The sequence below is a fragment of the Contarinia nasturtii genome, unplaced genomic scaffold (genome assembly GCF_009176525.2).
Source record: "Contarinia nasturtii isolate CC-2019 unplaced genomic scaffold, AAFC_CNas_1.1 Cnas_scaffold_1699, whole genome shotgun sequence".
Taxonomy (NCBI): domain Eukaryota; kingdom Metazoa; phylum Arthropoda; class Insecta; order Diptera; family Cecidomyiidae; genus Contarinia; species Contarinia nasturtii.
The window spans coordinates 1,015,643-1,041,066 of record NW_022199032.1 but is presented as its reverse complement, the minus strand read 5'-3'; the positions used below and the strand labels follow the sequence as shown (position 1 = coordinate 1,041,066).

The following is a 25,424-nucleotide window of genomic DNA, read 5'->3' as shown; positions in this document are numbered from 1 at the left end:
CGCACATAATTACTACATCACACAAAACCAAATAGCAAACGAAAAAAAAAAACCGAGACATTATTAATATTTTTATTGTGCTACAAAGCGAATCTACCATGTGTAGTGTGTACGATGTCATTTTTTATGTGATCTATAAGGTGTGTCTTCGGTGAATGAACACAATTTTATCTTCACTTCATTGATTCAGTTGAATCCATGGATCATGGGGATGAACATCAATTCATTTTTGCCACTATTATTCTCAACTTTTTCTCTTATTCTCTAATAGTACACACATATTACAATATTTGGTTTATTTGACGATTTCTTTGGGTCTTGCATTGCAGGGTTTTCTGATTTGAAATCAATTGATGTGAAAATCAACAAATCAAATCACAAATCAATGATTTTCAAATAAAAACAATCAAATAATTTGAAGTGTCAATTTAATTGATTTGTTGATTTTGATTTAAAATCCCATTTTGAGAACCAATGACTGCCAGTGGATTCAACTCCACAGCAAACTTGAATAATTCCAAACGAAATTCAACATAGATTTTCCATTTTCATTATTTAAATATTTCCTTGAAATATTCAATGGCACAGGAATGATGACTATAAAGTGTTTAAGCAAATGCTTCGTGTTTTCTTCTACTTTTGTTGTCAATGAGGCCATTTCTTTTTGAAATATCTATTTATGTCCATCCCCATGGTCAGGTACATGATACAATTGTCAACCCATTCCTCGTTCAGTCTTCACAATTGTTGCATGCCACAAATCGAAATCTTTTGTGAGATCTACAGAGCTACACAACATCACCATCAAATTATACTTATTAAAATACAATTCAAAAGTACATTTGGTTCCGAAAGAAGAAACCATTTCGATATACGACACCGCCAAAACACCCATAAACAATTCAAATTATTCACTCGTTGGCTACACATTAAGTTCACTTGCTGAAAGTGAGCTTGTGTGCGCGTTCCTATATATAGGTGTTTGTGCGTCTGATGAAAATGGAAAAAGGTGTCCTTTGTCATTACTATAAAAAAATGATGAAATTCGACACCAAAAAAACTTACTTAGTCACAATATTTATAACAAATTAATCGGTGTCTGAAATATTCCACAGTATGAATTTCACATTGCGGGAACTATACACAACTTGGACGTCGTGATAGTTCAATATACATGCACTTGTGATAATTAGCATTTTCGATTTTTACAATTTTCACACTGATGTGGCTTCTTCATGTTGCGTCAAATATTTTCCATTCATTCGAAAATTCGTTAATTTGCCAAATAAAGTTGGATTCACCGTAGCTTTTCTCGCATAGAACTTTCCAGCCATTCAATAATGTCATCAACGCCAACGGCAATGACGCACATCATCAATGCACATTGTGTGTTGCCAGAACTTACATTTCTATTCAAATCGAACGGAGTATGATCCGGTTATATAAAGCGATAATATTAGCTTACATTTCATCGCAAAATATTATATTATTATTTAATCACATTTCAAAACGATATGCAGAAATTAATATTGATATATTACAATTACATGTGAAATTCGTTCAAAAAAAAAAAATATGCATGAACACGCACACGACAGTGTTCGGCAGTGGAATGGGGAGGGGGGTAATTGATAAGAATGAAATACAAAGAATAGACAAAACAATTCTACATAACACATAAACTCAAGTTTATATTTTTTCAGCGAATAATTTTTTTATAACTACACATAAACAAAGTTAAAAAGAAATCAACCGAAATGTCTTACGGTCGCACACATTTTTGTATACTTCATTTTTATGACTACTGCTTTGAAAATGTCATTACATCGCGTTTGAGAGTTTTTATATGTAATGTTTATATTTGTTTTCGAATTAATTTATTATAATTTGTCACAAAAAAAGTCAATTCATTTTATTAGTTGTACATCCAACATGTGTCTGTTAGCCCAAAGCAGCAGTACAATAAATGACTATCGGTTCGATTCGACCGCAATGTGCTGTGTGCTATGAACACATTTTTCATTGATAATAAAGCATTTGCAAATTCAAATTGAATATTATACAAATGAACACGAAATATTTGATCTATGCGGTAAACTGTAAGCGATTCGAATTTTATGTGGTGTCTATGCTTATTTATTTATTTTTGTTTCATTTTGCAATCTTGATTGTTTTTTTATCACGAACGCAACAGGAACTTATAAAAATGCGCTGAAACGATACATTCAACCGTAATTCTATTTACAAAACTAAATGAACAAACAAAATTCACCCGAGATCGGTGCAGATCTTTTTTTAATTAGATTAAAACTTGCGTGACGAACCCCAAAAGACAAAGACGCATCATTTTACAGTCATATGATTGGTTTTTTTTGTTAAATGCTATATAAATGTATGTATTAGAGAAGGAAAAAAAACGCGCACACACTTAAATAAATGATTGTGAGCTTTGACTAAAGTTGGAATGGAAAATGTGAATGAACGCACATCAACAGCTTACCGTTAAACAGTACATCCAGGCGGCTCAAATCGATGGCAAAATTGTTATTTGGCTAGAAATTTTTATTTCACTCCCTCTCTTTCTCGATAGCGCTCCACGTCGCGTTGCGTTTGCGTGTTTTCAATGCTAATGCACAGCACAGGCGAATGCTTGGCTGCCTTTTATCGAATAATTTATTTTACACAACAATAAAACAAACGGAATATGAAAAAAATGTATTTGAATGCAAAAAAGAGATGGATTTAAAAAAAATCATACTCGTTCACTCACTTGCAACGAATTAACTCAAAATGAACGCCGAATCGGACACAAAAACATACACACACACACACACAAACCAAAATCAAAAAATGCCATTTAGTATAGTAGCTTCAGTCATCGCATCACAATTATCATATTTATGTAAATTTATGCATCGAATTCAGCTCTATCTATTCAACTTGACTCCATTATATGTCATTGTTCATTTACATATGGCCGATTTGTGCGCGCGGTGGAATAAAACGGCTAGAAAATACAACAGCAAAAAAAAAGAAGAAATACAAGCAAAGGACAGAAGAATAGAAGTCGTTTTGAATACAAAGCAATTTTTATCATGGAGTTGTGGCCGATGGTCGACACTACGACAAATCATCGTCGAGTCGGTTGTGTGCTTGTTATAATGAACGATCTCACTTCTGTGATGAATAATATTTTCTCTTGACTCTTTTTCGCGCTATGTGTGTGTGTGTGTGTAGTGCGATCCGTTTTGTGTCATTGAGATGTGATCAAAGTTGCCTCAAGTTCATAGTTATAGTTCACGTTTTTACATAATCACAGGTTTGTTTTTCTGCTTATTTAGTGCAATTGCAATTAGTGATCTGAAATTGAAATAGGTCTTACTCATAAGCGCAACCGCAACAGCCACAACCGACAAAGCCATGATCTGCGGCCAAGTGGCAACGATCTTTGCCAACAGTAACGTACAAACAAAACATTTGTAATATGGGGAAATTGACGTTCTGCTTCGCAGACTATAATAATCATGACACAGACTTATAATTCTTATGCTATTATGATGTTTTCTTTGTTACCATTTTTTCTTTCTCTCTGATAGTTTTTTTTTATCTTTCATTCACATTTAGCATTTCGATTAGAGTCACAAATGCTCCGCACTTTCGATGCACCGCATTTCTGCTCTACTCGACAACAAATGCTGCTAAGTTGTTGTGTTCTTTCGTGCTTGTTGCTTGATTTTTGTGCACATGCAGCACACTTTACATCAAATTACATTGTTTGAAATGAAAAAAAAAAAGCAAATGTGGAAAATGAGAAAAACGATTCACTTGAACGATCCCGTCTGTGGCACATTTGTGTTAATCTGGCGCACTTGAAGTGTGTCTTTGTCATCAAGCCCATCGCGGTATGTTACTTCATTTGAAATGTATAGAAAAATCAGCCAAAACCAAATCGAAAGGATTAATCCTAAAAACTTCATATGATTTTTTTGGTGTTTGGACCACGATCGCTATATGTAACTTTTGTGAAGCAGTACTATGTAGAAAAATAGTTGTATATACTATTCAAATTTGTGCATATGCATAATGAGAGACCAACAAAAGGGTGATGGTATGCTGTGTGTGTGTTTTTTTCTCATTCTTCTACTTATTTTCAGTACGTGCAATTTTGATTGTCCTGGAAACCGAACTGAATGTTAAACACAGCTGTTAATACCTAGGTTAATACACACAATTCATACGAACTAATAATTTACTTGGGTATTCCATCAGCACACATGTGTACGCACATACACTCCCATACACACATGTCACTACATGTGCATAATGACAACAACGACAACGACCGAGAACCTAACAAACCGATCATATTCGTTGTGTGTTGAACACGTAACCCGTACAGTGAATTTGAATCGCATCGCACACAATCGAATCGGACGTCAAAAGTTGTAATGCGTAAATATGTATGCGGCCACATTGAACATTCAACATTCAACCATTGAACATATGAATGTAGCAAATACACATAGCAGCAATAGCTCTCGTTGGCACAGCAATTTGTTAAGGCTAAATACATACACACTCTCGCGCACACCATACCAATGTATTGTTTGCTTATATTGTATGTAAAGCGAGCATGAAAACATTGTAGTACGTCATTCACCTAGGGGATAACCGTGAATTGCAGATCGAATAATTTATAATAATAAACGCTATTTCTCTCTATTTTTCACTAATTCTGCTAGTATTTCTACTAGTTTGTTCTAATACTGCTATTTTTTGCTAATTTCTCTAGTACGTCAAAAATATTGCATACGTCAGATTGACAGCATGATCGAATAACTGAAATGTGTTTACGTAAATGTTTCAAGTTGACACTTTCAACGTGTATATTTGAAGCAGACACTAGCGTATACGTTTTCAGTGTCATCAAATCTACATTTCCGATTGCAATTCGTAAATTGTAGTTAATACAGATGAAACGTGCTTGGTTACGTGCCATTGAATATATTTTTATTTAAAAATGAGAAAAAGCGTATTTAACTACATATTTTGATACATTTTAGTTCAACACTATTCAATTCGTTTGTTTTGTGAATTTTATTTTAATTAATTATTTCAATATATTCAAGAATAAATGCTTACTAAAGTATATACGTGTACAGTGCTAATTCTGCTATTTATTGCTAATTTTGCTATTTTCTTCATGTAAATTTCCCTATTTTTTTGCTAATGTGCTAATTCTAATTCGCATGGATATCCCCTAGTCATTCACACAGAACGAGCACGTACAGACGTAAATGTTGAAGGCAAGAAAAAAAAACCAAATAGCGGCAAACGTTCGAATGTGCCAGGTACTTCCATTAAATGTGATTCATGAGTCAGTCGACTTCTGATCGGAAAACGTCTGTTTGTATTTCTTTGTTGGTGTACGGAGAAGAAAAAATTGCAACACATTCAATCGTCGACGTCGTTGTTTTCATTTAAGACGTTACTCAAATAGTTGTGTGAATACGAAAAATTTATTTGATTTCTCGAAACTCATTCAGCGACTGTTTATTTGTGTTTTTCATTCCAGAACGTGAACAGAAAAAAAACACAGAAAGTAAATAAAGATTCGTGTATTGCAAAAACAAAATGAATAAAATACAAACGCAGTGTTATTGATTTAAATATTTTCCGATAGTTTTATTGAAAAAATATGTGATTGAAATCGACATCAAGCTAAAAGTAAGATAAATTACAAATATCTATAAAAAATTAACCACGAAAATCACTAGTAGATCGTATTTAAATAACCAGAAATGATGAAGATTAAATAAAAAATTTATCAACGGAATTAAACAAACGATTACTTGAGCCGTTTGTGATTAATGTTTGTCTAAATAAAATTAATCAAAACAAATCTGCGTCAAGATTTTAAAATAAGCGCTTGAGTATCTGTTTTTTTTTTTGGGGCCTTGCTCGACATTTCCGACGTTGACATACATGACAACCGAATACTAGCAATAAAATATGTTTCTTCTTTTTTTTTTTAAAGTGTTACAAGCCGTGAATTGACAATAAATTTCGCGCATTTTGAATATGATCTGAATAACTTTTGTTCCCAAATTTGTCGATTGGAAACTCAAGATATTTTTATTATCATTGTGTATATAAAAAAAATTGTGTCGATGTATAGTTGCTGTTGTTGAAGCACTTTACCGCATACCAAAAAGTGAGCTCCGATGAAGCAAAGATAGAAAACTAAACGACAATACAATAAAAAAAGGGCGAAGAATAACAGAAAGAAATTGATTTGAATAAATAGTTTTGTGTTAGTCGAATGAAGAGGCGAAGAAAAAAAGCATAATATACCGTGTTGTTTGGTGCATGAATTATGATCAATTTCAATATAATTCCAAATGATTGATAGAATGTGTGCTCTATAGTCAAAACAAATATGTTTTTCTTTCCAAATTTGAATCGTACATATGAAAGAAAAAATTGTGCAAAAAAAAAAATTTAAATGCCGCTTGTAAATACCGTGCATACGTGATCATAACATATTTGAATGTTGAAATTCGAATAGCTTTTTTTGCAATATTTGCCGGTGACGTGAAATGTTCTTCGTCGGCAGTTTCTCCGTTTGTTTGAAATAGTGACGGTTTTTGGCACATTCAATCATACAAAATCGTCGAACATAAAATTAAGAGGAAGAAGAAAAAACCATACACGCAAATTTAAACAATTAGCGATCGCTTGATATCGGTTTGTGATGTTATCACTATGAAAAGTGTACGTCGTGCTCATTGCTTTTTTGTGAATCATCATCGTCGTCTTAAATAACAGCCTAACTTGTTTATAATCAATTGGCCCATTGGGAATAATAGTTCAAGACATTTCTTGTGTATATACTGCATGGTAAGTGACAATACACAGGAAAACAAGGCATTTGTTGCTTTTATTCATTTGAATGTGAAAATCTTAAAATGGCCATTTCGTCAATGTAATCACACCACAATAATAATGTTCAATATGTCAATCATTTTTAATGTAATTTAATTGCTATTGCCGTGATTATTCGGATATCTAATTGGTTACTAAGCCAAGAAAAAAATGTGCTCACTTCACTAAAATAGAATCAAATCTCGAAGACTTATGTCAAAGCGGAGATTTAACCGTACACGATGAGAGAGCAGACAATGCGTTGAGCTGAGCTTAGTCAGTTTATGTTTTTTTTTCATATGGTTGATATGAGATGATGACGTTGTTCCTTTCACTCATGTAAGACTTTTGAACGGGCACCTTAATGAGAATTTCCAATGAATTTTCACCAAAGCATTCGTCAACTTAAATGTTATTCTTCTTTCATGCAAAAATCATGCATAACTCTTTGAATAGATTAGAACGACAAAACTAGCTATATCAGTCGAATAAAGTTGTTCAACTGGCTGAGACAGGTCAGTACAATGGACTAGATCAATTTTAAAGAAAGGAGAGAAAGAAAGAGCAAAAAAAACTCACATCTCAATCAACCGGTTGGCATGGATATAATTTGATTTCAGCATCTAAATGCGATTAATGATGAGGTATTATTGGAATTGCAACAAAAAAAAAACAATTCCAGTGAACGAGACGGTCTATCTCAGCTCGGACATATTAGTCTCTTGATTGACCGTCTCTTGGTTTTTTACTTTATTCGATCGACATTTAATTTCCAAATCGAAACTAATGTAACATTTGCCGTTTGGGTATTTATTTGAAAGTTACTTACCTGTATGTTACGTCTTTGTCTAATTCATTGCTCCAATTTGAATTGAAAAAAGAGTGAAGAAAAAAACCGATTAAAGGACTTCACACTTTATCGCATCCATTTAATATATTATTGGATCACATTTGGATTTCATCATCAATATAAATTACATGAAAGCCAATTCAATAACCGCATTAGATAATTTGGTCATTATTTTGCATTAGCCGTTTATTAGTCAATCAAAGGGATGGACGTGTGTATGTATCTTTGTAAATCCCATCAAAATGATGTACATTATATCGTTGAATGTGTCTGGCACTTTTTTCTCTTCTAAATAAGCCAACATTGAGTGTGCTTTATTGAGCAATAATAATTGCATATTTTATCTTTCTCAACACACGTAGATGCAATCATGTTAACCATACTGACAATAAATTGCTAATTAATTTTACTTGTCAAAAAATTATCATAATCGCCACTTACTTTAGAAGGTAAAGAAAAAAAATGGCGAACGAAACGATGCTATCAGGTCAATTGAAACAATTTAAATGTTTTGCGAAGTAAAGTGATATTCTCCATGCTGGGTATATAGTTTTTTTTCTTTTTTCATTTGTCAAATGTGACATTCGGTTTGGCCAAATCACGGTCGAAACCGAAAAAAAAAACCAACAACAATGGAACGAAAGTTCAAAGATTCATCTGATTTATTCATTTCGCCGAAAAGAAGAAAAAAAAAAACATTGAGTCCTCCATTGTTGGGCCATTCTTCTTATGCGATGTGACACTGTTTTATTTTATGTGATTGATGAAAGATGCTTAGCGGTACTTGATGGCACAGTGAATGTACGAATGAATGACAGAATGAAATGGGATAGAATCGCTAAACGAGTAAAAAAGGAGGAAAAATTAACGTTCATTCTGTGAAGTGTGTAAAAGTTAATGAAAACCAGAACGGTAAACATTCTACAAATGTAGAAATAGCAATTACAAATGATTTTGATGCTTTTTTTCTTTCTCTGTTTTTGGTCATGTTGGAAGATTGAGCAATCTATATTGTGTGTTGTATTTGTTGTCATCATCATCATCGCCGTCGTCGTCGTTTTTTCTTAACTTTATTGACGATGGATGATCTCTCTGATTTGTACGATTCTAACAAACAAACGATAGAATTGCGATTTAACAAACAGCAAATCGAAAGAGACAGTATGATAACGGGAACCAATTTATGAACATAAAAAATTAAAATACGTTAAATAGACAGTCATTCTTGTGCACAGTTTAAACTATTTGCTGGGTGCTTTACTATTCGATGAAAAATATTATTGTGCTCTGCAATGGTGTACGGAAGTCATCCGTACATCTGAAAATGAACGCGAAGAGAGATAGAGATATGCATGATGGAATGGGCTCATGCTACATTCGTAACAGTAACACATACATCATCACCAAGCCAAGGTGAAAAGCTGTTGTGATCTGTCTTTCTGGCACTCACTATGTCTTACAGTGAGAACGGGAAAAAAAACGAGAGACAGCAAGATCATGAACTATAATGTTGTGTCGCGAGCACACCGCTTTAATAAGGTCAAACATATTTTTACAAGAGAGTTTTAGTCAATCGATTGAAAATGTTTTCCACTCATCTTCACTGTCACGTTGTTCTTCGCTTATTAAAACCACTTTAGAAACGATCACATTTTTAATTTGCAATCGATCAAATATTTATATCCGAACACATTCTCACTCTTTCACATTTCCGACAATCAAGCATGAGACACTTACCATATAAATAACGAATTTTATAAGATTCTCTCACTTTTCAGTCGTGAGAATTCACCACTTTTTTTAATAAATAAATCTTGATCTATGTCTATTTGTTAGCGTTCGAGTTCTTTGCACAATTATTCATTTCGTTGCCGCATTTCTCCACTCTCGAACGAATACCATCATCATTTTCTTATTATTATTTTTTTTTTTTGTTTCGTGCATGCTCATTAATTCAAGCCGATGTTCTTTTTGTTCGAGTTTTTTTTTTATAATCGCTAAATTGTGCATGTATGTCAAATTATCAACACAATTGCACAAACTCAATGTGAATCACATTAAAATTGGATGCAATTGCATTCGCGGTGAGGAAATGAAATCGCTTTGCAAATTATGTTCGTGTTCATGTTTCTCTTCAGTTGAAAATGAAATGATAAAAAATGGCGCACTCAATGTAGATTTTTCACTTGAAAAAAAGTTGATCACAGCGAAAGCTGCGATCTTTTCAATAGCACATTCTTCTGCAGAATTTTCCTCAAATTCATTTTTTTTCTCCCCCCTTTTTCAAACTTACAAATTATAAAAAATAAACGACAAAATAACGAAAGAACTTTCGAAAATCAAATGCGTGCGTTGAAAATTATCGAGAAAATTGATCAAATTTGAAGAAATAATAATATACCATGTTGTCTGTCGCCGAGACTATGGAAGAAACGCTGCTGCCGTCTCGAATTTCGGCCAAATTATCCAAAAAAAATGATGATCCACAGTTTTACTGTGTGATATTTTTCGCAAACGGCCATAGCCGTAGAGATCGCATTTCAACGAAGCGATCGAATTTTGTGGAAACAAGCAATAAAAGCAATGTTGTTATGAAAATTGTGCGTAAAATATTTTTTTACGCTTTCTTATTTAATATTCTTTCGAAAGATTTGGATTTTTCCGAAATGTGTATTATCCACTGGTCTAATGCTGTGTGTACTACACGTTGTGTATGTGTGTGTGTAACGCGCTACTATTATTATTATATTTTACGCAATTACCATCATATGGATGGTTTCAAAGAGAAATCGTTATTACAGTTCAGTTTGTTGTATTGTAGTTTTTGTTGTTATGGTTGATGTTAATTTATTTTTCTCGATTTGCCATAGTGTCGAATGTGTATATGTACAGCAAAGAGCACACCTTATATTGTTGAAACGAATCTGTTGCTGGCTTCGTAGTGTACAAAGTGCCACGAAAATTGAAATAAATCGGTACAATCTAGAATTGTGCGTCTCTTTCGCACTGGCTGAAAATGAGCGATCGTTGTGTATGTGATGCACGCGTCTGGAACAAAAAACTATTCAAAATCACTTGGCAAAACGATGATCATGAATCGAATAATCCAATATAGCATAGTCAAAACCCGACAGAGATAGATACATCCGACGGTATACCGAGAAAACGAAAATAAATGCCTGCACCAAACAATAGATGTGAATATGAGAATGAGTATGCACATGTTTTTGGATTACGCACATCTAAATGCTGTTAGATTAATGAACGACAAATTGATGAGCAATCAAATGTATATTTTTTTTTCTATTCACGCTTTCATCTTGCTCGTATATCTTGTTTGTTTGATTTTCAGTCTATTTTTTTATTGCTTGAATCAAGTAAATAACGAATTAAAACTCAATCGAATATGTCACAAAAGTTCCACTATGTGGTTCGCATCATGCGTTTCATTTAAATTAATAGACATCGGTAAATACTGAAATGATATTTACGTTTGAGTTGCAAAACGCAAAATTTTAATAAACTAATAATTATAATTATAGTAAAACACCTAAATGGTTGGTCTATTTTCCAGCACATCCCGGAAATTATTGAAAATAGACTTTATTTGGTCCATGAAATTATCAAATGTTATGTTTTGCATTCAAATTTCCGACAAATGGTCATGCGTCGACATTTGGCAATGTAACGGTACTTGCATAAACAAACATTTGAAAGTTCCATCGCATTGAAATGATTTGGATTTTATGTGTCCCGGAACAGATGCAAAAAATAAATTACACTTATCGTTTTTCATCATGTAAAATTTTACATTGCGCGGGCCATGTTGTGAAATAAATTGTATTTATTATACCTTCGCTGGAAGGTAAAGCAGTTTTTTTATTTACTTTTGAATCAACTACCGTACTTATCTTCCACATTTCAGCAAAAAATAAATCGAATAAAATGTGAAAAGAGTGCAAAAAAAAAACATTTGCACACGCAACCCAGTCGAATAATATAAAATGATTAAAATTCTGTATTAATTTGATAAGTTCCTCCTCATTTTAATTTTTCAATCGATGAAAACCCACTGTGCAATGTTCATTTGATGTAATCGTTGTCGTCTTTTCTATGAATCATATCACTTTGGTGACTACAAGGATGAAATAATAACTTGAAATGAAAAATACAATTCGTTCGCTAAATTTTATGCAAACATACACGCAAACGATCGATATCAATAAAAACCATCAATATAGTATTGTGAATGCCGATGTTTCCCACATTTAAAAAAAAATGGTATTGCTGTGCACGTTTGCGTTGGAGTATTTCGTTTCAGTGGTCTTGAATGCATTTCACGAAATACGAATCGAATACGGTTTAAATGTATATATGGAGATGCCGCTACCAGGTTGCGTGCTAATGGGATCCATGTATCGTTATGAACTTTCGAACGAACAAACAAACAAACGTTGAAAGAAGAAAATAAAACGACTTTCTTGAATACACTATCTGTATAAGAATTTTTTGTGCGCATTTTTTCTATGGCATTTTCATACCGTACATACCAGGCACAAAAGCCCCTCCGAATCCGACAATTTGAAAGTCGAAAATAAGATTTATTACCGTTGTTATAATGAAACAAACTATATAATTCGTACTATTCTGAACGTTTAATCAGACGATTTTCGATCGGTTTGTTAAATCGATATATTTATTTATTTTTGTCATTTCTTTGGATTAATTTCAAATACAAACAATAATGACTGTAGCATGTATATGTGTGTGTGTGTTCTTGCCATATTTTCACTTTCACCTCAATTAGTTGACCTTTTATTGATATGGCAAACTGTTGTCAGTGTTTAACCATTGGAAATGCTACCGCACAAATAATTAGCTGAAATTGAAGCTTATTATATTAACATGGATTACCATTGCCTGGCATGCATACAGACCAACGTATGATGATCGATTGAAAGATAGATCACTCTTTCGCTCCATTGAAATTACTTTTCAATTCACCGGAAATGTATGATGCAATCAAAATATAATCAACCATCAATTTTCTACTGTGTTATTTTTTTATGCATCTATTTTGACTTTCACACGTACACACACACACACACACACACAGAGAGAGAGAGAGAGAGGTCGTAGTTTTTAAAATATTTTTTTTTATTATGTGAATGTTTTGACATTGCGAAAATAAAAATTTCAACCCTTCTAATACACGAATACAAATAATTTTGATTGCTTTTAACAATACGTAATAATTTATTATAGATCATGTTGTTGTTTTTCATTTAGTATCGATTAATTGTCGATTCGCATATAAAACATACGGTATACGGTTCACGTTTAGAACATATGTGAGTGTGCAAATCGCGGTGAAACTAAAATAGAACATGGATATGACTAGAAACAGCTAGAAAAAAAAAAGCGTACACCTGCATAAAATTATTAAAAATTCGTTCCATTGGTTTGATGGTGGCGAATGGCGTGTACTAGAGAACAATGGACACGAAGTTAACACTCATGTGATCAAGAATCAAGTAGCCTCGATCTAAAAAGCACATCATCCATCTTTATCGTATCGGATATCGTGTTTGCCTTTTGTACATTGGCGAGGTGATGTGTGTTTTTTTTATCAGTAAAGTGTGGCGCTTGCTTACAAAATCACTGAAAGGAAACCCATCTTTATTTTCGTGTTTTGCAATCAAACCTACCAGCAAAGGATTTATCGTAATAATAATTGCTTCGATGACGATGATGATGATCGGCGACACACAAACAATTTCACGCAGTGTTAAATTGCCTGTAAATTAATTAATTTCGTCTTTTTTATTTTGCTGAAGATGTAGCATTTTTTTTCTTCTTTAATTTGCCACTTACCTATACATTTTTAAAATGAAAAAAAAAAACACTATGTGTTGTGACTCTTTTTCAACGTTCGCAAGCATATTTCAAAGCAAATAATAAAACAATACGACAAACGAAAACATTCATACAGGAAAACAATGACAAAGGAAATAATCGCACGACTAAATCAACAAAACGACTCAATTTTAAACAAGCAATCAACATCGCAGCACATATACACATATATAGACAGAAAACATACATTTTATATTAAAATGTAGAATTACCATTGAAATGAGGTTTTTTCGCCAAAATTAAATCATTAATGCCACTATTTTTTTTTGTGCGCAGAAATGAGTCAATTAACAAGAAAAAATTGTTGAAATAATAAAAAGAGAATAGTTCTCGAAGTTCAGATATCGAATACCTTCCAGTGTTCAGTTCATATTTGTATTTTAAAGCAAAAATACGATGTCCGCAAACCGCGTGGTGTATCAATATATGACATGAATGTCAGTGTCGACAATCATTTTTCAGTAACGTCATTCATCAAACACGAATTTTATTTTTAGAAATTAAATTTACTCCCAAATGTATTATTTATTATAACAATTCTATTTTCTGTACTTCTCTCCATCCCGATTACATGTATTTAGTTCCAACGTTACCTTATTTCATCTGTATATTTTTATGTATGACTGTCTGGATACATCACGTGAATAATTCTGTTGTTCATTTTCAGATGAAATCTCATTGATTAATGATCAAATTGTTGTAATACTCACAATTTCTTTATGATACATATTTCGATGCCGATGACAGCCAAAAAAAATGTTAAAATTAACAGAGACTTGAACTTGTTTAGAAACCTTACGCAACCTCATCAGACATTTTTATTGGAATTTGAAAAGAAATTGTTTGAAAATAGATGCTTCATTAGTTGGATAATTTATTGACCACCATATGCGATCGATAAACTCTTCAAAAATTTGATAGATAAATGCCATAAACTTTTATTTCCATAGGCATTGTTAACGCCGTCCAATTCGCAAACATTAAAAAAAACACACACCAACAACAATAAGGAAGCATGCTAAGGGAATCGACACATGTTTTATTATGTGTAAATAGTTGCCCGAGGTGATTGCTTAAAATGTGATGTCGATTTAATGGATATTCAGTAGGAAACATGATTTCTTGCTGCATGGCTCATGCCGAGAGCACACACACACAATACAACCATCACTCATCTCATGATAGGAAAAAACCAGAGACCAATATGCGTTGACAGCAACGTTACACAAGAATCACCTATCCATGGTCTTAAACGTCGACGCATACATTTTTTTTAATATTTGCGATACTTTACATGCAGCGTTATTGTACTGCTGCGCGTGTACGAACACATGATCAAGTTAGTAGAGTCTACCGTTGACCGTCAAGACAATGCGTCAACAAACATAGGTAAAGAGGTTGTCTCTGATGAAAACAAAAGCACATAGAAATGCTTGTGAGTAAAATTAGACCAAACGTGATGGGAAAATGTACATATTCATTTTTATAAGACTAGTCGTATAGAAAATGTGTAATAATTTTTTATTTTCTTTTTTTTATCGTGATGACATCTTTGTTAATATCGTCACTTAATCGAATTTGGTCATGTTGGTCTGTTGCATGCGGGATATCGAGTTTGTAAAACGAGTTATTCCGTTCGTGCTAACATTCAGTACATTGGTTCGTATAGCATCTGCAGACTTTTTTTATGACTTTTTAATTTTTAAAATTTAATTTTAATGCGGTTCGTATTCATCGCCACCATAAAATAACTGGTCCATCAAATAGATAGCTTCTGGCCAGGAGATCTGAGAACTCGGAATACCCCCTCCCCCCGTAATCAAATTCATTCATTTTTTTTGGAATGGAAAATGAAAAAATATCTTTTGCTAAGAAATGTTTGAGATTTTCTAGGGTCTTTACCCCCTTTACATTCTTAGAAAATGTTGGAATGAATCCTCCCTTTGATCGCCACCGTCAGAAGCTATTGAGATCATAGTAAATATAAAAAGGCGGCGCAACAAACAAACACACACGATTTGCGCGCACTTCTTTTGATGGTAATGTTGTGCGCTGCCATTTTTTATCAATCTAAGGTCATCAATGTATCATTGATGGTATGATTACATAGTAAAATAGCCATTTTTGTGCCTATAAATTGACATACAGCAACAGGTCAATGGTTTTTATCAGATGCATTCGATAATTGACGTATTTTTTTTTTGCTGAAATGCCTGCATTCAGATACGATTTCGTCATTTATTCGTTGTTTTTTTTTTATGTTTCACTAATAAATATTCAACAAGTTCATCTGGTTGGCAAGCAAGTCAAGGAAATTGTAAATGTCTGCCATGCTGCGTTGAAAGTGACCAATTAAATTTGATTTCATGGCGTAATATAAATAAAAGCGATACACATCATACACAGTTTCTATGTCACACTATGAGTGCCTCATAGGCTATGTGCCGAAAGTCAAAACAGAAAAATGACATAATTTTGGCCATTTTCAAAAGAAAAATAACTGTGAGCCTGTGTCACTTGAATCCACGTCAAAATGTTAATAATAAACAAAAAAATAAAATAAAAATCCAATCCACAGACCTTGAAATTCAAAGAACCCGCATCGCTTGAACAATTTTATTGGCTTGAAATATTTAATTCACATCATGTTTGGTAACAAATCTATCGACAAATTTTTCGGCGGGGCCCTTTTTTGTGCGTTTAATCGAATACCATTTAGTATTTTTATGCATTGCAATCATGATTTTAGTATTGCAACCGAAATGGTTGGCTTTCAATAAACTTACCAAGGTTATACATACTTGTGGCCCAACTGAATCAGCGCAACGATACAACAATAATAATAAAAAGAAAAAAACTAAATCAATAACGTATTGGTCAATTTACTGAAATTTATGGTGATGTGGCTCAGTTCCATTCTTTCGATCAATTCGTTTTGGTATGCGATGAAGCAACAATCATGACTGAACAGAAAACCAATGCACGATAAAAACCAAGTGCAAATATATTTGAAAGAAAAAAAAAAATAAGAAGAAGAACAACAACAACCTGAACGCAACAAGCGATGATGGATTTTATAAAATAGTACAGCGGAACATTTGTTGCTACGGATGCTGCTGCTGCTGTTGTAAATGCTATTGACGGTTTCTGATGTGTTGCTCTTGGAACGAATCGAAAAAAGATTCGAATGCATTCATCCAACTGTGCAACAAGAGCAATATGTAAAAATTTACTTTGTAAATGCGTCATCACCTTTAATGCTTCACAATGCTATTATATATATTGCAATATGAAAACTGTCTGCCACGAATGAAATTATTGATCGTTGTTTTGTACTGTTTATGCAGTTGTTGCACGCAAAATCATTTCATACAACGGATCTAGTGAATGAGAACGTTTAAAATGCTGTGTACGTTATTATTCACGGTGCGTTCTGGTCTTGTGCTTCCGCACAGTCAATTTGTTGACTGTGGCAATAAACCAATAATAACGGGGTATTCTTTTTCTGCATTGAATGTTATGGTCGCCGACATTTGAGTGAAAGATCTAAATACATGTTGCTGTTAGATTGTGTGTATGCATACTTGTTCTAAATTCATTTAAAAGTGTGCGGCCGCTACATTGCTCCATTTTTCTATTCATCTGAATATACATATATACATTAACGAAATTTATATTGATTCATTCGAAAATCTGACTCAAAACCAATGGATTCTTTTTTGTTTATCAAAACGAATACAAAAAATGAGAATATTCCCGTGATTTGAATCTTATTTTTATTACATTCAATTTGGAGATTATCGGGCCAATGCATGGTTTTCTATATTGGCATCGTTTTATTCGGGCAATTCGTCGCAAGAACATGCAGATAATAGGTTAATTGTTCTGACATTTTCAAAATGTAGGGTAAACTCTCAATTTGTCTATGTCAAAGGTGATGCTAATAGAAATTCACACTGGCAATCACTTTAAAATAATGCAAAAACACAGCGAGATAGATAGATAGAGCGAGAGGAAGAGAGAGAAAAAAAATCGAAACGTGTTCAACATTAGCCTCTATGTGGTGCTCTCGCGCTCATAAAATCATCAACATCAGAATCAATGTTCCATCAATTGTGTGTCTGCGCCAATTTCGAATGTGTATATACAGTGAGCTTAACTTTCTGAAAATTTGCATAAATACGTTCCGTTGAACAGTTAAAAAAAGGCATGCTCACTTTCACTTCTAATGAAATCTGTGCTATTTATCGATGCTTTTGTGACACCTGACTTAATGCAGAAAGCCATTAAAAAAAACATTGGCGAAAGATCATCCAACACACACACACAACATATACAGCTCGAAGATATAATTAAAAAAATTTGCGGTTAAAAAATATATATGTGTATATGCTAAAATTGAAACGAAATGGGGAGCAACATGCAGACTGAAGTTAATGTTTTTCTTTTGTACGAAATATAAATTTATGCAATTGGCTGAATTCGAGTATATACATCGCTGTGTTTTGAATTTTTCACATACAATGTGTGCACTTTTTTTTCCAACGTCGTTTGCCCTTTTGTTTGAACGGTCAGCAGTGAAATCATAGTGTGTACACTTGAATAATAATATTTTGTGTGTGGTTTGGTGTTTGATTTCGATCGTGTTTTTTTACCTCTGTCGTCATTGCTAGGTTGTCGTTATTCTGGGGGATTTCCCAACAGTTTGCTCATCGATCATACAGACAAAACCCCGAAAGAGCCCACTCAAATTGTATTTTCTATCAAAAGCGCTTAAGTTTGATTTTGTTTGGTTTCAATTGGAAACGAAACAAAAAAAAAAAACAACCAGCAACCAAATTACCAAAGTCACGAATTCACTTATGTGATTCTCATATGCATGCTCCCTCTCTGCGTCTCATCATTCCGTTCGAGGATAGCAACACTATCAAAAAGTGTGAAAGTATTACATACGAAAAAAAAGAAAATATTATCAATAATTTTTCGCCTAGTGGTGAATGTCATACAACACATTTTCTAATCCAATTATTCTCATTCCGCATTGAAACTTCATTTGGTAATGTTCAATTTTTGACCGATTTCACTTTTGTTTCCATGTCGATGAATCGACATTGTCGACCAAGAAAAAAAAAACCAAAGACGGAAAGAACAAAATAAAATTCAGCCAAAAGGTCGAGATCATAGTTGGTTTATTTGCCGAAATAAGATGAAGCAGAAAATTTTCGGACCGAAATGCTAATTACATGTGATATGTCACAGTACCCCGTATTTTCCGCAATTTTAAAACATGTTTTATTAAGTTTTTGGCAATAATAAAAAAAAAAACAAAAGCGTTAAACGCTTAATTTGAAATTAGAAATAGATATGTGTAATTGGCAGCGTTATTTAAGATCACATCGAAATGAAGGTCATTACATATGCTGGCTGAAAAACAAAATGTTTATGAGAAACGTTGATCTATTAAATGAATGTCCGAGAATGACTGGGTGAATTCTGCATTCACATAAATTTAGAAATTGTGTTTTACTTCAATGAAATTGTATAATATTGTAGTTTTAAAAAAATTGACTGAAGTTCATTTCATTAACAAAGTTGATGTACAATAGAATCAGAAGCACATAAAAACCGATCCATGAATCGATTTTTCCCGCTTTCCCGATGGAAAAAGCGATTTCCGAAGTCGCATCCATTCTCGAACACTCAAATAAACTTTAAAACGTTTTTCGAACTTCTTTGTTTTATTCGCGGCTTTATATTCTCATGTCAGAATTTTTTTTTTTTTTTTTCGTTTCACATCCGACGTTTGAAGACATTGCGCGTCCATCAATTTCAAGGTGGACTGAGTTCACTCCATAAAATCAGATGCTTTCGCGGAAAAATTGTATCGCCAACAAAACGAATTTAGATTTTTTTTTATGATTCAATTCGTGTTATTTTTTTTATTATATATTTCATGCACTAGTTTAGATTATTGAACCTAAAAACAAGAAATCGTTGGCCTCAATATTAATTTTGTTCTGTTTCATTGCAGGTTCAGGTACGTATCATTGAAGCAAAGAGAAACCATAAACCATTTTCTAACCGATCAGTAAGTGTGAAAATCAAGCATTAAATCGCTCTACAAAACCAAAAAAAAACTGAGTTTCACCAGTTTTTAGTGACTTACCACTGGACACATTTTTAATGTTTACGATATTTCGATTTTTTTTTTTGGTTTTATATTTTTTTCTTATGTCTAAGCGTAATGAGCAAAAGAAAAAAAATTGTTGGCATTAAAAGTCAAAACAATGAAATTTCACTTTCTTCATATGTTTAACAATGGCCATAAAAATTAACTGAAATGGTTGACTGGAAAAATACGGCCCATTTGCGATTTTATTTTTTATGTGAGTTTACTTTTTTCCTCATTTCTTTTTTGCCAATGGGCAATGCGAGAAAGAAGTTGAAGAGAAAAGTTGACACTTTTTAATAGCCCACGACTTTTGGCTATTAAGCGCATTTTGTTTCCATGTTGAATGGGTTTGAAAAAATAAATGCAATTCACCGACTATTTCATATAGACAATTCGCCATTTTCGATCGTAACAGAAGCAACGAGCGTTCATTGTCGTTGAATTGAAGTTGATGTGGACAATTAATTAATTTACATTCACTAGATAATTTTGTGTGTCTGTAATGATATTTATGACTTTCGGTTAATCAGCGTAACAAATTTACGGCGTTCGATTTAAAATGGAAAATTGTGTACACAGATATGGAAGCTGCGCTATTGATGCCTAATTTTGCATGGCACGGCGCGTATGTGTACACGGCTTGTTTTGTTCATTGCTTCAACCCATATGAAAAACACAATACAATTATGTAATGGTATTCGTCAAAGTGTTGGCACACTGAAACAACAACGACGACGACGATGATGTGACAATACGGATATGTCCCGTGCCAATGTTTTTAATGCAGGAAAAAACAAAACAAAACAAAGCATGTACACCTAATTAAACTAAGAAAAAAAGAGTGAAGAATTGTTTATTAAGCGAACGGTATGTTGCAAATTGCCCGTCTAATAAGCACTTTCAGATCTTTCTCGATTAGCCTCAGTCAATTTTTGCTCATTCATATGAGACAGTTTAACTAAATTGATATGTTTATTAAACAATTCATTTTGAATGATCAATTCAATTGAATGGTTGCGGATCAGCGGGAAAAACTGCAGTGGATTATAATGCGAACCATTGGATTTGTGTTGGTTTTTACAATCTAGGGCTGGCCATTTTTGTATTTACAATACAATTGTCTGTTCCCATAATTTTTCTGTATTTTTTTTCCGTGTCAACAATAAATTCATTGAAAATTCATGTTGAAGCTTATCATAATTGAATGTTTTCTCTTACTCTCTTCAATTTAAAGAAATCTTTCATTATTTTTGTCTTCAAATTTGAAATGTTACCGCGGAAAAGATGAAGAAAGAACAAATTATGTGAATAGAAATTTTCTGAGTGAAAATGGCCAGCCCTAATGCAGTTTCGGTCTCAATTCATGTGTCAGTGCATATATGGTGTTCAGTCACAACCGTAAATTTGAGCCCGCATTTTGTTCCATATAAGGGTAATATTTATTAACAATATCGTAGTAATTTTAATTGAAATTTAAAATGTTATGTAATCAGCAAGATTGACTACGGTTATTTTCTAATTTTGATCCTTGGCGGTAGTCGAAAGATTTAAATCAGCCGATTTATGTTACGATTTGTATGCAGCCAATAAGTGTTTTCAAATTTCGGTGGCTTTTTGTTTCAAACAAATTAACTTTTGAGACTATTCCACTCAATGGCTCGTTGTCGTCTCCGCATTGGATTAAAGATACAACACAAACATCAAGGCCACCGTGTCATTTTGTGAGTCTCCGCAATTTTCGATGTAATTTTCGTTTCAATTATCATTTGAGAAAATGTCAAACGTGAGCTACACAAATAAACGCTGTAATTTAAGTTTAAACCACACAAACAGTCAACAATATCTAATTTTAGATGGTGAGTCTACCTGAATTAAAACCATCTAAATCGCAATGGAGCCAATTATCAAGGGCCTTTTTATTCGCATTTCTATTTCTCGGTCAATCCAGTTGCTAAGAACGAACGTGCGCTCACATACATACATGCATTAAAAAAATGTGTAGTTGATATTGTTTAAATGCCATAATAATGCGCAATTTGATCACAAACAAAAATATAATATGCATGTTGACTCTTCACGGTCACTGAATCGCCCGCTCGTTGTCTGAGCGGGAAAAAGACCAATAATATAAGATACTTATTTATTTGACTTGTCATTCCATGAAACTCCTGCACATTGACGCGCAAATTAAATTTCATTTCAGTGTATCATAAAACTCACTCAAGTGTTGTGTTTGCTTTATTTTTTTATAAATATATATTTTTACATTCACAAAACATATATGCGGCGCACAGAGTCGATGCAGCAAAAGTATTGCAGACAAAAAAATGTTCGTATCCAAAAAAGAATATGGCGTTAAAAAACGAATTTGGAAAATACACCGGAAAAGTTAGTGGGTTTCTTCAAATCTGTACATTGTTTAATTAGTATTGCTGTTCCTTGTTTATTGTTTTGTGTGCATTCAAATATTGTTGTACACAGACGGCGCTTCAAATGAGATAAATGAGCCACTTTAACACTTCAGACATTCATAGAGATGAAGATGAAGCGCCTAGATTAATCGATAAAATATAAGTGCTTGAAGAAAACTTTCAGCTAAAACACGAAAAATATCCAATCATCGATGTGTTCATATGAAACAAATTATAATAAATGACGATAGACCACGCATAAACGCTGCAATTATTTCCATTTGTGATCTTTCTTCGCTGATCTATTCAATTGTCTGTCGAATTTTCACCATTTCCAAATAGATTATACTTTTGCGGTGGCCATTCAATACAATTGACCACAAATGTTTTCTCCAATTTTAACACACACATAAAAATAAATGCGAAAGTAAAACCAAAAAAAAATGTTTCATTTTCCGCAAATAATCTGTGTTCAGTGGAATTATTGAAAAGTGAAAATCATATTTTTGGACATATAAACAATATGAATTAATATAGAGTTTATGATTTGAATGGTATGTGTATATGTTGTTGTCAGCCATTACGTCTCATTGAGCTCCACAACATTGTGATAATTGAACCAACACCACATGTAATGCCATTTCATTGGACAAAGATTTCACCATGACAAAGAGAAATATCAGAAATTACGTCTTGCATTCAGCCTAACAAAATGTTAAAAAAAAGATTTTAACAGAAAAAAGCTACATAAAATTATGAAAAAATATAAACAAATAGACCCACAGCGTGCAAATGTATGCGTTGAGTATATGTCCGCCTTTCTTTTCCCGTACACACAAAAAAAACTATTAAAATTGTTAAAAAAACCGACACAAAAACAAACACAGCAGCGGCAGCAGCACGAATGCAAAGAAAAATTAAGCAAAGCATTTGATTGCTTCCCCAATACTCAGTGCGAAGTACATTATAGTTATTTTTTCGTCATCATTTTTGTTATGTTCCATTGAATAACTGCGTAGTAAAACTAATATAACAGCGAAGGAATCAGATGAAATCGAGTTCCAGCGTCTCAGGTGTAAACTTGTGCTGCAGTTGGTTGTAAAATACTATTTAATCTCGTTAAAAACAAGTATCAATAGATAAATCATACGTACACATGGTCGGGTCGACACATCACCATCAACATCATCAGCATGATGACTGTTTAAGCGGCATTTGAAAACAAACGTACACCAAATCGCATTGAATTTGGGCATTTGATGGTTTTCTTTCTTTCAATATAACTAAATGCAGTCACACAAAAATGATAAAATTCCCACAATTTCTTATGTAATCGAAACATCTGTGTGTACAGTTTGAGAATTCTGACTTTTCGATGGATTTTTAATAAAATAACAGTTTCATTGTCTTCGCAACCGTTCGCAGTGAACAAAAAAAGAATACGATTGGCTAAGATATCGTTTCATCATATTTGGTTTTTCTCTCTGAACAATTTGTCTGGAATAAAACATATTGTAAGTAGCAAAACGATTGTTCTGTTCAATTTTATTTATGTCGATAAATTGTTGTGCTATTTTGTCTCATTTAATTGATGCTGCCTTTTTTTACTATTTGAATTTGAAAAAAGTTGTAAATCATAGGAGATTTTCGCAAGATAAATAACTTTTTGCGAAATACATGTATGAATATATGTATAAAATTAAACAAATGATACAATAGAATATTTATTTTTCAATCATAGATGGGCTTTAATACAAGTTCTTTAATTGGAATTTCATTCAAAAATGATGAAACGAACTTCATAAATGTGCCCACAAAATGTGTTTTCGTCAAAATGTGTAATCCACGTGAATAAACGTATATCTTTATACAAGTATGATTCATCGTGTCATAAAAATCAATATTGTTTGTTTTTCCCACTTTCATGCATAATTTCACATGAGAGAAGCATAAACACGCCAATATTATTTCCTCGCCCAAGACGGAGTCGACGTTATTGTTGCGGTTTTGCTATTGAACCTCAATTCAAAGTGTAAATTTGAATGACGGTTTTGGGTTGAACGATCGGAAGTAATGAGACGATATAAAATCTATCTCTCTCATTTTGTGAGTCTATTGATGATTATATGTGTGGTTTGATGATTATTTTGTTGATCAAAATCCTAATAACTACTATTAAGTTATGAAAAACCAAATTGTTAAAATCCATGTCACCGAACATGATCAACATATTTTGTACAATGTTTATTATAATAATTTGTGAAAGTAGAAGAGGAAGTGCATTGCGCTGAAGAAAATTGTCTAATATCAAATTATATTTGTTGATATTTGATTTATGGGGTCAATGTGAATCTGACGCAAATCGCAAATTTGTAGGGCTCGTATTGTTTCCGCCATTATTTTCATTTTTCGCCGAACACATAAATCAAATGAAAAATCAGTTTTTGTTTCGTTGTGGATTAATCTTTTATGAATGGATGATAGTAAATCGAAAATTATGCATAAAATTCCCAGGTTATTAGACGAAATTTTTCATATCTCGATTCAATATATTAATGACGTGTGTATGTGATGCACATTCGCTTCACTTTGACTAATGGAAATGAGCCATTTTTTTTAACGTACTAAGTCGACGGATAGAAAGTTGATTTGTGCTGTGATTTGATTCCATTTGGTATTTAATGTTCAATAAACTAAGAAAAAAAACTAGAAACGACAACTGTTATAAACTGCCGCTACAATTGCCGATTAAAATATGTGGTGAATGGCAAATCGTAATTTTTCATTTATTTTGTTGAATTAGTTTAAATTTATAATATATTTTAATCATTGCAAATCGTTGTCTGTACTTTCGAATTTATAAGTTTAGACCAAAAAACCATAAAAAAAATACGTCAGATTTAAAAGACTCTCAAACCACACGCGCGCGAAAACCGAATTATAGAATGGCTTGCAGCAAAAACAGTTGCCCCATAAATTTATTACGTATTACATTATTTGTATCCAGACGATTCAGAGCGACAGATTAGCACACAATACATGACTATGCGGCCATAAAAACATACACACAAATACATATATTGTTTCAGCTACTGTAGCATATATATCAGACTGAAACCGTAAGCAAACAAATTCGTTCGGCAACACTTCA

At 32.9% G+C, this 25,424-nt stretch overlaps 1 protein-coding gene across 4 annotated transcripts in view; it reads left to right on the top strand.

Annotated features, from left to right (window-relative positions):
- The window catches only part of LOC116346818, a 45,019-nt gene that overhangs the window by 3,507 nt on the left and 16,088 nt on the right, over positions 1 to 25,424 (top strand). For 2 of the 4 annotated variants that reach the window (XM_031777047.1, XM_031777046.1), the window contains one exon: positions 19,722 to 19,727. In XM_031777047.1, coding sequence (XP_031632907.1) covers positions 19,722 to 19,727 — 6 coding nt within the window. Of the gene's footprint in view, positions 1 to 5,419; positions 5,728 to 6,056; positions 6,901 to 19,721; positions 19,728 to 25,424 lie in introns of those variants that run through there. The other 2 variants (XM_031777050.1, XM_031777049.1) reach the window with 2 other exon arrangements.